Here is a 12,444-nt window from a genome sequence, read left to right as displayed (position 1 = left end):
GGGGTGAGCTTCCATCTTCTGACCCTCGGCAGACCTCATCTGTCCAAGATAGGGATGGAGCAGGCCGGGGTCAGGGCTGGGTCTGGGGAGGCCGCTGCGGCCCCTTCGCCACCGGCGGCTGGTCAGGGGGCCCTGAGGGACTCGGAAGCCAGGATGGAGCCACCAAACTGGTTTATTGTACCTCGGGCCCCTGCTGAGGAGCCGGGGGGGGGGGGGGGTGGCGGGTGGTGGTTCCTGCCCCTAGCGAGGCTCCACACAGAGCTGGAAGGGGGCTGGAACCTTCAGGAAGGTGAAGACCCCGTGGTCGCTGGGCCGGGGCTGCCCCGCAGGCACTGAAAAGCTGAAGCGCTGCAGGAGGCAGGTGAAGAAGAGGAAGAGCTCCATGCGGGCCAGGGGCTCCCCGAGGCAGACGCGGCGGCCTGCGGGTGGGGAAGGAGCGCCCAGTAAGCCCGGCGCCGGGCCCCAGCCTCCAAGACTCCCTCGGAGGGGTCGGCGAGCCGGGCACCCGCGCACCTGCAGAGAAGGGCATGAAGGCCTCATGCTTGACGAAGTGGCCCTGGGCGTCCAGGAAGTGCTCGGGGTAGAAGCGGAAGGGCTTCTTCCAGACCTTCTCGTCCTTTAGCACTGACGACAGGTTGGTGATGAGTGTCGTCCCCTGGCAGGAGATGCCTGTGTGGGTGGGGTCTGGGCCACGGGATGCCCGGGCCCCTGCCACCAAACATGCATGGGCACACACTCCGCCTGGCGCACTCCTGGACCCTTTGAATAACCCCTCGGCCCCAGAAGCTCCTTGGCACCCTCTCTGTCCCCATGGCAGGGCTAAGGGACTCCCCACCCACGGGCGCCCACACGGCCACCCGTCCCTGTGCACAGGCTCCTCCAGCATGCTGTGGCACATTTCAGCCTGTCTTCCCCAGCGGCCTGGCAGCTCTGAAGGGACAAGGGGTGGGGCTGGCCCAGCCTCTGCTCTCCTCCCCCCCCCCCAGCTGCTCCCCACCCCCAGCATCAGGCTGTGACCACGGCAGAGGGAGGCCTGCAGACCTACCTTGGGGATGAGGAAGCCCTGCACTTCAGTGTCTCGGGACGTCATGTGGGGCACACCGAGTGGGACGATGTCCCCAAAACGCTGCACCTCATGGATCACGGCCACGGTGAAGGGCATACGGGTCTGGTCTCCCATCTCTGGTAGCTGCTCCCGCCCTATCACCTCATCTATCTCCTGCTGGACACGTCCTAGACACACAAGCATCCCCACAGTGGTCAGAACCCAGGGGTCTGGACTCCGACGTCTGACGCCTGTGGAGGCAGCTCTTACCTCTGAGCCATGTCCCAGCCTCTACTCGGAGCTTCTGGGGGACAAACCAGGCTCAAGGGACCCCAGGCTGTCCATCCTCTCCCTCCCCCATCCCATCCCACCCCCAGGCTGGGCTCACGCTGCACGTCCGGGTGCAGGATCATGAGCAGGAGGGCCCAGGTCAGCGTGATTGAGGTGGACACCATCCCAGCGACGAACAGGTCAGAGGTCACCATGCACAGGTTCTCCTCATTGAAGCTGGTCTTGGGGTTCCCTTTGGCCTAGGCCATGTGAGAGGGTGAGCTCTGGGGCAGAGGGAGACAGCCCCCGGATGGCCTCCCACCCTGCACCCACTGGGTGATACACGGCCCCACCTTCGTGGGCCTTGGTTCTTGGGGCCCTCATCCCGCAACCATTGTCCCGGACTCCTCACTTTTTCTATCTCATCCACGAAGGCGTCGATCAGGTGTCGGGGTGGCTGGGTGGGGTCCCGGGTCTTCCTGTGCTCCTGGATCATTTCATTTGTCAGGGTTATGAAGGCCTTCTGCGCGGAGAAGACCTTGCTGGCCAGTCCCGGGATGTGCAGGAGCACGGGGATGGAGTTCAGGGCCTGCGGGGTGCAGATGGGGCCCTGCCTGTGCTCAGGGGCTCGCCGCCACCAGTCTGGTCCCGCCGCCTCCAGGGTGCCCGCCCCCCCGCCCCCGTTGACCCGGTTCCGCCCTAAGTCCGCCTCGATCCTCTTTCCTGGCCCCGGGGACCCCTGAAGGATCAATCTCGCCTCTAGATCTCGGAGGCTCTGGCGGCTTCCGATGGAGGCGCAGGTGCCCCACCGCCCCGCCCGCGACCCCCCAGCCCGCGCACGCGCTCCTCCCTGGGGCTCCCGCCGCGCACCTCACGCAGGAAGCCGGAGTCCTGCTTCAGCGCCTGCTGGGTGAGCTCCAGCAGCTGGAGCAGCCGCGGGTCGTCGTACTCGAAGCGGCGCCCGTAGGTGAGCGACGAGATCACGTTGCCCACCGCCTTGTTCAGCAGCGCGCCGGGGCCGAAGGGGCGGCCTGCGGGGGCAGCGGGCGGGTCCGCGCTCGCCTCCGCCCCCCCCCCCCCCCGCGCATCCCCGCGCCCCGGGACCTGCGCCGCGCCGCTCACCCGCCTGCTCGGCGAAGGCCGCGCAGAGGCACGAGGCCTCCTCGGTCACCCACTGCTCCAGGGACTTCTTGCCCAGGCCGAAGTTGCGCAGGGTGGACAGCGAGAAGCGCCGCTGCTCGCGCCACGCGCGCCCGTAGCGCGCCAGGAACAACCCTGGGGGCGGGCGAGGGGCGGACCGTGGGCGGGGCTCCGCGGCGGGGCGGGGCCGTGGGGCTCCCCCCCCCCCCCCCCCCCCCGCTCCCCACCGCCACTAAATCGCTCCCACTCTGACACCCTTCCCGCCGGGGACAGGTCTCTGCCCGCGTTGCTCGCCGGCGCTTCTCGACCGGCAGGTGCTGGCCCCCGCCGCCCGCCTCGACCCCGTCGCAGTCCGGGAGAGTCCTGGCGCCCCCGGCTCGCCCCACCGCCTGGGTCCTCATTCCCGCCCGCCCCGACGGCCTCTCCCGCTCCCAAGGGCCCTGGGCCCGCCCTCATCCGCCCCTCCGAGGTTGCTGCCTCTTCCCTGCCGCGCGCCACCATCCTGCCCCGCGTGGCCCCGCGGGGCTTGTCGCTGCTGGCCCATCCCCGCCAGGCCCCGGGCTGCGCCCCTCCCCCGCTTGCCTTGGGATTCTGGCCCCAAACCCAGGTGGTCATAGATCGGCATCGGTGGGCGGTCGGCAGTGTCCTCGCTGCGGTGCACCAGGGCCTCGCGCACCGCCTCCAGGCCGTTGAGCACGACCACCGGCGTCCAGGCCAGCTCCAGGCTGAACACGTTTCCGAAGCGGCCCTGCAGCTGCAGGCCACGGGTGGAGGGCGGGGGTCAAGTCCGGTCCCCACCAGGCTGCAGGCCCCCAGTCTCGGGGTGCTAGCCTTGGGGCACCCCTGGGGCCAGCAGCACTCTGGTGCAAGGGCCCGATCTGGCCCCGTGACCCTGGGGTCACACTCTCTACGGAGGAGGGGCTGCCGCTGGATCAGACCTCTTCTTAGCTCTGACTTTGCAAAGGTCGCCAAAATTGTCAGTGGGCCATGTTAGATCCCCTTCTACAGGTGAAGAAACTGAGGCTCAAGAACCCACAGCGGCTAGAGTTGTACCTGTCATTGTACCTATGTTAGCCCCGGTTTCCTGACTGAGATGGGGTTCCCCCGTCCAGAATTCCTTCCCCTATTCTCACAACTCTTCCTCCTGAAGGAACCAGAAGGGACCCAGGTCACGTAATTTAAGGACTGTCCAACCAGCTCTCAAATCCACTGCCAAGGCCACACTCCACTCCAGGCCTTGGTTCTCTCTGACCTTTGATTGGAAAATCCAATCGGTCCTGCAGGCCCTGGACATCATCTTCCCATCTCCTTGTGCAGCCTGAAGCTCCACCCGCCACCGCTGTCTGCTGCTAGGGGGTCCCCAGGTCTCTGCTGCCCCCCACCTTCCTTACCTGGCTGAAGTAGCAGATTGGTTCCTGGAAGTCCATCTGCAGCAGGTTGCCCACCATGGGCACTGGCGTGGGGCCTGGCGGGTAGCGTGTGGCCCAGCGCCTGCGCCGGTGCATCAGGTCTACCAGGAGCAGGAAGATGGCCACGGCTACGGCCAGGGGCCCCAGCGTGTCCCCGGTCAGCAGCCCCATAGCTGTCTCAGTGCCCGCTGGGCTCGTGGGGCACGCCGGTGTCCCTCACCACACCAGGGACCTGGGGCTGGCCAGCCAGGGTGCTCTCCCCGCACTGTCCGCTCAACTGGCCTGGCCTCACTTTCTAAAGGGAGCTGAGACCGGCCTTTGCCCTGAGTCAATATGTCAGGGCGACAGTGCTGCCAGAGGGTGCAGGGAGGGGTCAGGTGCAGGGGAGTTCAGGTGCAGGGGTGACCACAGGAGTCCTGTGCCCGCTGCACTCTCCGGGTGTTTACCCACAGTAGTGGGGTCAGGGGCGGGGAGAGGCTCACCTTCAGCCCGACGCTGCAGCTCTGCGACAGGCCCCGGGGAGAATCCCGGGGTCCCTGGACTTGATTCTGCCACCACCCGTCATGTTAGGCTCACACCCCACAACGTGGTCACAGCCTTGTCTCCGGGGACGCGTTCTCGCCTTCTCACGTTACCTGCCTCCTCCTGTGCGGTTTTACCTCCAAGTTTGTTACTAGCACTTGCCCAGTGCCGTGGGGACGTCACAGCATCAGAGGGACTGTGGGGGGGTGACGTTCTCAGCGTTGTCTCACTTCACACGAGTTCACACTCACGGAACCACGCAACCACAAAGCGCTCACACATTCACCGACACGACCCACAGGACTGACACACGATCACGGGCACGCACGTACACACCCACACTCTGGGAGCCAGCGCCAAGGTCCCTGGTCCCCAGGGGCTGCCTGGAGGCTGCCTGCGGTGGTGGCGAGTGGCTTCCTTGGCGCTGGCACGGCCCGGTGAGTGTGCGTTGGGGGGCGGGGGGGGCAGCAGGGCTGTTTTCAGGGCTCCCCGGTCACCCAGATGGGCCAGTTCAATGCCCCGGAGCTCCTTTCCCAGATTCGCTCCCAACTGGTCCTCGGACCTCCTGGTGTCACCCGTGATGCCCCCCTTCGTGCCTGCCCACTTGCCCGACTCAGGGACCCACGGCTGGGCTGCTGCACACTCAGGTGGAAGGTGGCCTGGAGAGGACATGTGCCCCAGGCCTCTGTGGGGTGTGCCTGCCTCCTCCTCCTCCTGCCCTCGAATGTCAGCTGCTCAGACCCATTCTGGAAGACGAGGGGACGAGGGGCGACGAAGCGGGACACAATTTCTTTACACCCTCGCAGGCGTGCCCCGAGGAGCACAGGGACAGGCTTCTCAGGCTGCCCCCCCACCCCCGGGCCAGCCCCTCTCCCCCCCTGCCATTGCCCCTGGCCCAGCCCCGTCCCTTCCACCCGACTCTGCGGTCCTTGCAGGGAAGATGCGAGCCTCTGTGCCCCCCGCACCAGTGCCCGCGGCCCCCACACCCTTCCTCCTGCTCAGCCCCGCTGCCCCTCCAAGTACGGGGGTGACCTCGCCCCGCCAGGCACCGCTCCTTCCTCAACAACCAAAGGGGTGGGAGTTGAGGCTGAAGCGCTAAATGAGTGAGGCCTGGGAACTCAGGCCAGAACTCACTCCAATGAGGTAGAACCCAGAGGGTGGGGAGGAGGCCTTCCCTGGGGGTCAGGCCCCGCACCCACCCCAGGGGTGCAGCCCACTCTCATCCTGGAAGCAGCTGGAGTATTCTCTCCCCCCACTGATGCAGGGCCCAGAGGAGGCATCCCCCCCCCCCCCCGCCCTGAATCTCCCCCTTCTCCCTCCCTCCCTCCCCCACAGTAAGGGGACAAGGTAAGGGGACCAGGATCTTCCCGGTGCCCCCTTATACTCCAGATTCAGAGGTGGCAACTGGGGGTGTGGCCACGGGCTTTCACCAGTTTGCAGCCGGGGTCTGTGGGAGCGGCTCCCCTAGGGCTGCCCAGTGCCCCACTCTCCCAGCAGAAGGCCCACCTCCAGGCCCGGCCGGGCCTTGCCTGCACCTTGCCTGCACCGAGGCGGCCATGCACCTGGTGGCCTTGGGCTCTTCCTGCCAGCGCTGGAGGTGCCACATGCTAGGCGCTGGGCTAAGGACCGCCACACAGTGGGAAGAGCACGGGGACCCTGCTCCGGGTGCTCAGGACCCAGGGGAGGCGTGGGAAGGGGGTCAGAGCCCCAGGCTGGAGCAGGACCCAAGGAGCTGCATTCCAAGGTGACCTGGCAGCGGGACCAAAGCGCCACTGCAGGCTCGTGCGCGGCAGGTGCGTGGCAGGGGGGCGGCTCTGGGGGCTGCCAGCCGGTAGTGCTGGCACCGAGGGCGGGAGGCCCCATGTCCTGTTGCCTGCTGGCCTTGGACAAATGGCCCTTATCTGCCGGTGGTTTTGGTTGCCTTCCCCAAACAGTCACCCCCATGGGGTTAAGGAGGGCAGTGCCTCCCCGGGGCCCAGGATGCGGCAGCCACAGGGCAAACAAGCCGTCACGAGGCCTGTGGATTTTTGCCATCATTGTGCAATTGCAGCTTCAAGGTCCCCGATGTGCCGCGAAGGGTCTCAGGCCGTGCCAGGAGGTCGAAGTCCCAGGGCAGCACTAGGGTCCATTACAAAATTTGTGCTGTTTGGATATAAACGTCTCTAAGGGCCAGCGCGTAAATTACTGGGGTTTATTAGAGACACACCGGGCTGACCCCCGCCTGGTGGCGCGGCTGCTCCAGTGAAGCTCCAGCTAGCGCTCCTGGGGGCCCCTCGTGTCACTGGGGTCTGCCTGCGCAGGGCAGGGTCCTGTCGGGGAGGGACGCAGCAACACGGCTGCCCTGCACCCGCCGGCCCCCACCCCACCCTGTCCCCCCCGCAAGCAGGTAGAGGGCCTGGGCACCCGAGGGCGCGGGAACGTCGCTCATCCTGCCCCTCCCCCTCCCGGAGGCACAGCAGCCCGTGGAGGAAGCCCCCCAATTCCCCCTCCTTCCCGGGAGCAGAAAGGAAGTGGACCCTGCATCGGGCCTAGACCTCTCCCTGCGCACGGCCCAACCTGGGGTTGGATCCAGGGGAGGCGCTGGGGCTTCCTGCCCGGTGGCCAGGGCCCGGCCAGGGTGGGTGCGGCGGAGAGGCAGGGCCCGCCTCCCGGGGGTGATTTCAGGGTACAGGGCTCCGGCTCGGCAGACAAATGGTTCTGCAGACCCGTCGCGCAACAGTGTGAATGTACTTAACACCTCCTGAGCTGCACACTCACTGGTTCAGATGGTAAATTTCACATCTTTAACTACAATTAAAAATTACGTATATAAAAATCACCACTGCGTACCTATTAGCATGGCCAAAATCCAGACACTGCCACCATCAAATCCTGGTGAGGATGTGGGGCCACGGGTCACTGCTGGTGGGGACGCACAAGTCAGCTCCGTGACTCCTGACAAAACGCAACCTTTTTCGTGACACTGACCCAGAGGCGTTGAGAACCGATGTCCACACAAAAATCTGCACACAGATAATTGTAGCAGCTTTATTCACAATCGCCAAAACTTGGAAGCAACCAAGATGTCTCTGGGGAGGTGAGCAAAAGGTAGGACATCCGGACAATTCTTCGGTACTAAAAAGAAACGAGCTACCAAGCCACCAAGACGTGGGGGACCCTTAAATATCACTGAGTGAAGGAGGCCCCTGACAAGGCCACGCACTATAGGATTCCAGCCATGCAACGATCAGGAGGCGGGAGGGCAGGCTGAGCGCTGAGGAGCTCTGGGGCAGCGGGGCGACTGTGTGACACTGGAATGGGGGGTGCGCGCCACTAGTCCGAACCCACAGAACGTGTAACACCAAGGATGATCCCTAATGCTGACTATGGGTGTCAGTGCAGTAGGGTGGGGGCGCGGTAACTAGGGGTGGGTGGCGGTGGCGGCGGGGGAGCAGGGGCTACTGGGGAGGGTTCTGGGACTTGTGCTCAACACGGCTGTGAACTTCAGATTGCTCTTAAAAAGCCAATGGGGAAAAATACAGAGAGCTTAAGAGCTGTGGGAGCTGAAATGCAGTCGAGGCAGGAGACAGGAGGGGGAGTGGCCACGGCCGCCAATGGTCATTTCGGAATCAAGGATCATCAGCAAGTCAGAAGGGGACAGAAGAAGGCAAGCAGGATGACAAAGAATCATTTGCTGTCAGGAAAATATTTTCCTCAAGATACATATTTTTCAAGTTTTGTGGTTTAGCCCCTGACACCTGAAATCTATCAATTTCACTTGAACTGTGTTAATGCCAAGTCAAGAGCAGACGGAAAGCCACACAGCTCAAAAAGCCGGCATTGCTATGCAGGTCCCGTGGCCCGCGCAGCACACCCACCCACGCCTCCATCCTGGTGAGGGAGATGAGAAATGGGCCGCGCTGCTTGATGGAGCCATTAAAACAGAATTAATCTGCCATTTCTGCAGCCCCAAATTGATGAGCACACAAGAACTCATTTATAATTGCTTATTTCTACTTCACAACATTCCTTCCAGTATTTCTGTTCACTAGAAAAGTCCATTAACATTGCATTATTTTTTTATAACCTTTAAAATTAATGTTGATTGGAAATATGTCCTCATACCAACTTAAGTAAATCTGACCGTCCCCACACCCTGGCTGAGTTCCACCCACCCGGGCGGAGCTGCGCAGAGGGGCCCTGGGTTCGCTTCTCTTCAGGCCCTGCAGCTGCGAGGACCGCCGGGTGCAGGTGCGGGTGTGGGTGCGGGGGGCTGGGGGGCTGCTCTGCAGGGGGGCAAAGCCACCTTCGGGGGCTGCGGAGGATGAAGAGACGCGCCTTTGCTTTGTATTAAACAAAAAAAAGGAAACAAGGTTAAAATGAAGTTTATTATTTTTTGATTTTTTTTGTTTTTTAAATAAAACTGTTTGTGAAACAGCTATTTTATCCCCACGGCAGAGTGACCCCTGAAAGATGCACTAACCCCTTCTTAAGGCCTTAACAAGAATTTTTTTTTGTACTTTTTTCTTCTTTTTTTAAAACTCAGATATTTAAAAATTATACAATTTACAAAACAAAACAAAACAATACAACATAAAGAATCATGTAGCGTGGGGCTGCTCACCGGACAGGCCCCCTTTCCTTTATAAAAATGAAAGCAAAAAAAAAGGGTTAACTGGGTATTCCTGGTCAGTGTAACCCACACTGGTCACGCTCGGCAGACACAGTCCCTCCCCTGTGTCGATTCCTACAGCTTAGACTTCCTGTCCTGACCTTCTGTCCGGGGGGCAGGGCTCAGCGGCCAGGAGCGCGCCAGACGTGGGCCACCCCCAACCCTGCCTGCCGCGCGTGCTTAGTGGGGCGCTCGAGGTTCTCACCGGCCACAGTGATCCAGGACATAGCTGTGACCTTGGGACATCTGCCAATTTCACCCCCCAAAAAGATAAAAAATTTAAAAATAATAAATAAATAGTGTTTCTGGAAATGAAAAAAATTTATTTTTGTGTTTAAACATCATTCCCCCACTCTTGAAAACATGGACCATCCCCACATCACCCTCCCCCCCGGCCCCCAAACCTTCCCACTTTGAGACAAATTAATGACAAAGGATGGTTCTGGTGTGGTTTGTCTGCTTTCAGCCCTGGGTCTGCAGCTCTCTGAACCGGTGTGAGGCAGGCTAAGGATCAAAGCCACACCCCGTCCTTTATGAGACCAGCTTGTTCAATTTCACACTTAAATTTCACTGTTATTGGAACAAATTTGGAGTTCTTTAACTAGAGAATTTTAAAATAGAATCAAAAGGGATAGCGCACCTTTCATTTAAACAAAGTCTTTCCAGACTAAAAATAGATTTATATATATATATTTTTATCCCACCCTTTCACCCCCCCTTCCCATCAGCCCACCCCTCCCCCCTCCCCCCACATTGTCACTATGGAGATTGTGTCCATGGAAACAGCCATTCCAACTTCTTGGGTCTTTCTTTCCTGTGGTGTCACGGTTTGGGTGTGATGTAAGGACTTAGGGAGGAGGTGCTGGCGGGGCGGGGTGGGCGGGGCGGGGCCGCACAGCAGGACGGTTCCTTCCATCGCGAGTGTCCACCACCTCTCATCTCCACAGTCTCACCTGGAAGACAGAAGCGATACTGGGTGCTGGGAACCTCCGCGCAGCCCCAGAGCCAACAGCCCCTGCTCTGGGGGTCTGGCAGCCGCAGAACCCCCTGCAAGTGTGCTATTAGGTGGGAGACCCCCAAGACCTGCGGTGGAGCCGCTGTGTGGCCCCGACTGGGAGCACGGTGGAGAGCAGCAGGGACACGGCCACCTGCACTGCCAACAGCCCCGGTGCACGGAAGCAGCGGAGACCAGGAAAGAGCTCCCGGCCATCCTGGTGGGGTGGCCCCAGAGTCGGGCTGCTCTCGAGGTGACCCCTGCTCAGGACCCACCACCAGGGGCCTGCCGGGGGGCTCAGCACTTTGGGGGGCATGGGGCGGTCCTCACAGAAGTGGCTGAGCACCCAGACGATCTGTGGAAGCCCCGGCTCACAACCCCACCACAGCCGCTTGACAAGAGTGCATCCTTCACACTCAACAAAGAACACTCTTTGGCGAGCTCGGGCGGCAGGGCCAGAGCCCTCCTCTGAGGCTCCCCCGGAGTCCCCTGCACTGGCTTCTCTTCCGGCCCAGGCTCTGGGTCAGAAAGACGATCCTGACGACCCACGTGGGGCAGTGGGGTTGACCGAGGGCCTCCTCAGAGAACTTCATGGGTCTCTCCGTGCGCAGAGTCTCAGAGGACACAGCAGTTTCCAAGATCAGTGCAGAACAATCAGAGCAGAAAGAAGCCGGCAGCGGCGGCAGCTTCCCATCAGAGCACCCCTTCTTCTCAGGGCCCTCTGGTGCCCTCCTCCAACAAATAACCGTCAGGAAAACCCAGGCGGCACCACCGTTTTCTGTTCTCACACAACTTACTAACAGGCAGGCAAAATGGTTCAGAAGGCCGGTCTGGGGATCCCTGGGTGGCTCAGCGGTTTAGCGCCTGCCTTTGGCCCAGGGCGCGATCCTGGAGTCCCGGGGTCGAGTCCCGCATCGGGCTCCCTGCATGGAGCCTGCTTCTCCCTCTGCCTGTGTCTCTTGCCTCTCTCTCTCTCTGTCTCATGAATAAATAAATAAACATTTTTTTTTTAAAGATTTTATTTATTTATTCATGATAGTCACACAGAGAGAGACAGAGAGGCAGAGACACAGGCAGAGGGAGAAGCAGGCTCCATGCACGGGGAGCCCGATGTGGGATTCAATCCCGGGTGTCCAGGATCACGCCCCGGGCCAAAGGCAGGCGCCAAACCGCTGCGCCACCCGGGGATCCCAATAAATAAAATCTTAAAAAAAAAAAAAAAAAAAGCATCTTAAAGTCTGGCTGCCAGTGAGCAGGGTTTCACCTGGGGCCACGGCCTTCCAGGACTCCCTCTCTCTGTCACACTCCCACCTTCCCTCCCCTTCAGTGTCCCCTCTGTGGCCTGAACCCGGCGCAGCAAGAATCCACTACCTCTGCCAGCCCGGCCTGGCCAGCTCCCCTGAGGCCTGGGGCTGCGCGGTGGGGCCTGCATCGGTACTGATCGAAGCACAGGCAGGGTGGCGAGTGCTTCCTTCCCTTGGGCTCACGTCCTCCGCGAGCAGACCCTGACAGCCCCGCTGTGTACACGCTCTGGGCCAGGGCCAGACACGGGTCTTGTCCTCCCTCACGAGTGCACACCGGCTAGTGGAGAGGCACACGAGCAAACGAGCGATTCCAAATCGGCAGAGGAAGGCTGGGGCATGGGAAGGAGGCATTTAGACAGGGACGCAGGAGGGAAGGCCTATGAGGCAGGGACACTGAAGCCGAGACCCAGAGAGCAGGAGGGGCCTGTCACAGAGATGGGGGACAGAGCCCCCAGGCCCGGGGAACAGCAGGTGCCGAAGCACACAGAAAGGAAGTCCGGCCCCTGAGGAGCCGCTGGACACTTCCACAGGGCCGGCGGCGTGGCTGGGAGTCCGCACAGGAAAAGGCGGACAGCCCCAGGCCTGCCACCCCGCTTCTTCATGCTCAGAAAGGGGAAAGGCAGCCTGCTGGATGCACGGCTGCCCAAGGACCTTCCTCTCTGGCACTGCCGGCCTGCTGAGGGACAGCTGTGGCACCTCATACGCTGGGGGGAGGCTGCAAGGGGTTAAATTTCCTGTCTCCAGCCCCCAGCTTTTCTGTTAGGGTGGGAGCAGGGTCCAACCTTCAGCATTGACCCCCCAGCTCCTGTGGTGCACGGCAGGCCAGCAGCAGGCCTCGAGAGCCAGCGCCCCAGGACTGGCACAAGCCTTACCCCATGCCAGGCTGCGCGGACACCTTAGAGACATTTCTTAACTGAATCCTCACAAGGTTGGCCACAGCTTTCTCTTCACAGAGAAAATGAAAACAGAAACATGAAGTGGTCTGTCCCTGCTCAGGCAGCACTTTCTGTGAGAAAGCAGAGCACTGAGAAGCAGGTGCACTTGTGACCCTTCCCTGCCCTGTCAGGGTACCCAGTGACAGCAGCTCTCTGTCCCTAGAATGGACCCTG

The 12,444-nt window shown here is 61.5% G+C and overlaps 2 protein-coding genes across 5 annotated transcripts in view; both read right to left on the bottom strand.

Moving 5' to 3' along the window:
• Positions 1-154: 154 nt before the first annotated feature.
• On the bottom strand, positions 155-4,175 carry CYP2D6 (cytochrome P450 family 2 subfamily D member 6). 2 transcript variants are annotated; one of them, XM_077914257.1, is made up of 9 exons: positions 3,847-4,175; positions 3,038-3,209; positions 2,438-2,590; positions 2,186-2,346; positions 1,728-1,904; positions 1,434-1,575; positions 1,046-1,233; positions 514-655; positions 155-419 (listed from the first exon to the last, which is right to left on the bottom strand). In XM_077914257.1, the coding sequence occupies exons 1-9, from the start codon at positions 4,033-4,035 to the stop codon at positions 241-243; spliced, it is 1,503 nt and encodes a 500-aa protein (XP_077770383.1). In that variant the 5' UTR covers positions 4,036-4,175; the 3' UTR covers positions 155-240. The 2 variants fall into 2 exon arrangements, with proteins under 2 accessions (XP_077770383.1, XP_077770384.1); XM_077914258.1 differs by lacking the exon at positions 2,438-2,590.
• A 4,559-nt stretch (positions 4,176-8,734) lies between these two features.
• The window catches only part of TCF20 (transcription factor 20), a 102,976-nt gene continuing 99,266 nt past the window's right edge, over positions 8,735-12,444 (bottom strand). For all 3 annotated transcript variants that reach the window (XM_077914253.1, XM_077914254.1, XM_077914255.1), the window contains one exon: positions 8,735-9,990. Coding sequence is in view for 1 of the 3 variants with exons in the window: in XM_077914255.1 (XP_077770381.1) it covers positions 9,973-9,990 (18 nt within the window). In the remaining 2 variants the exon portion in view is untranslated. The remainder of the gene's footprint in view (positions 9,991-12,444) is intronic.

Source organism: Canis aureus, chromosome 11 (genome assembly GCF_053574225.1).
Source record: "Canis aureus isolate CA01 chromosome 11, VMU_Caureus_v.1.0, whole genome shotgun sequence".
Taxonomy (NCBI): Eukaryota; Metazoa; Chordata; class Mammalia; order Carnivora; family Canidae; genus Canis; species Canis aureus.
This window is presented reverse-complemented; position numbering and strand designations above follow the sequence as displayed.

Coding starts and splice junctions, on each gene's coding strand:
- CYP2D6 (XM_077914257.1), bottom strand. CDS start 4,035: ATGGGGCTGCTGACCGGGGACACGCTGGGGCCCCTGGCCGTAGCCGTG. Junction 3,210..3,846: donor CAATCTGCTACTTCAGCCAG/GTAAGGAAGGTG, acceptor CGTGGCCTGCAG/CTGCAGGGCCGCTTCGGAAA. Junction 2,347..2,437: donor GGCCTTCGCCGAGCAGGCGG/GTGAGCGGCGCG, acceptor CTGCCCCCGCAG/GCCGCCCCTTCGGCCCCGGC.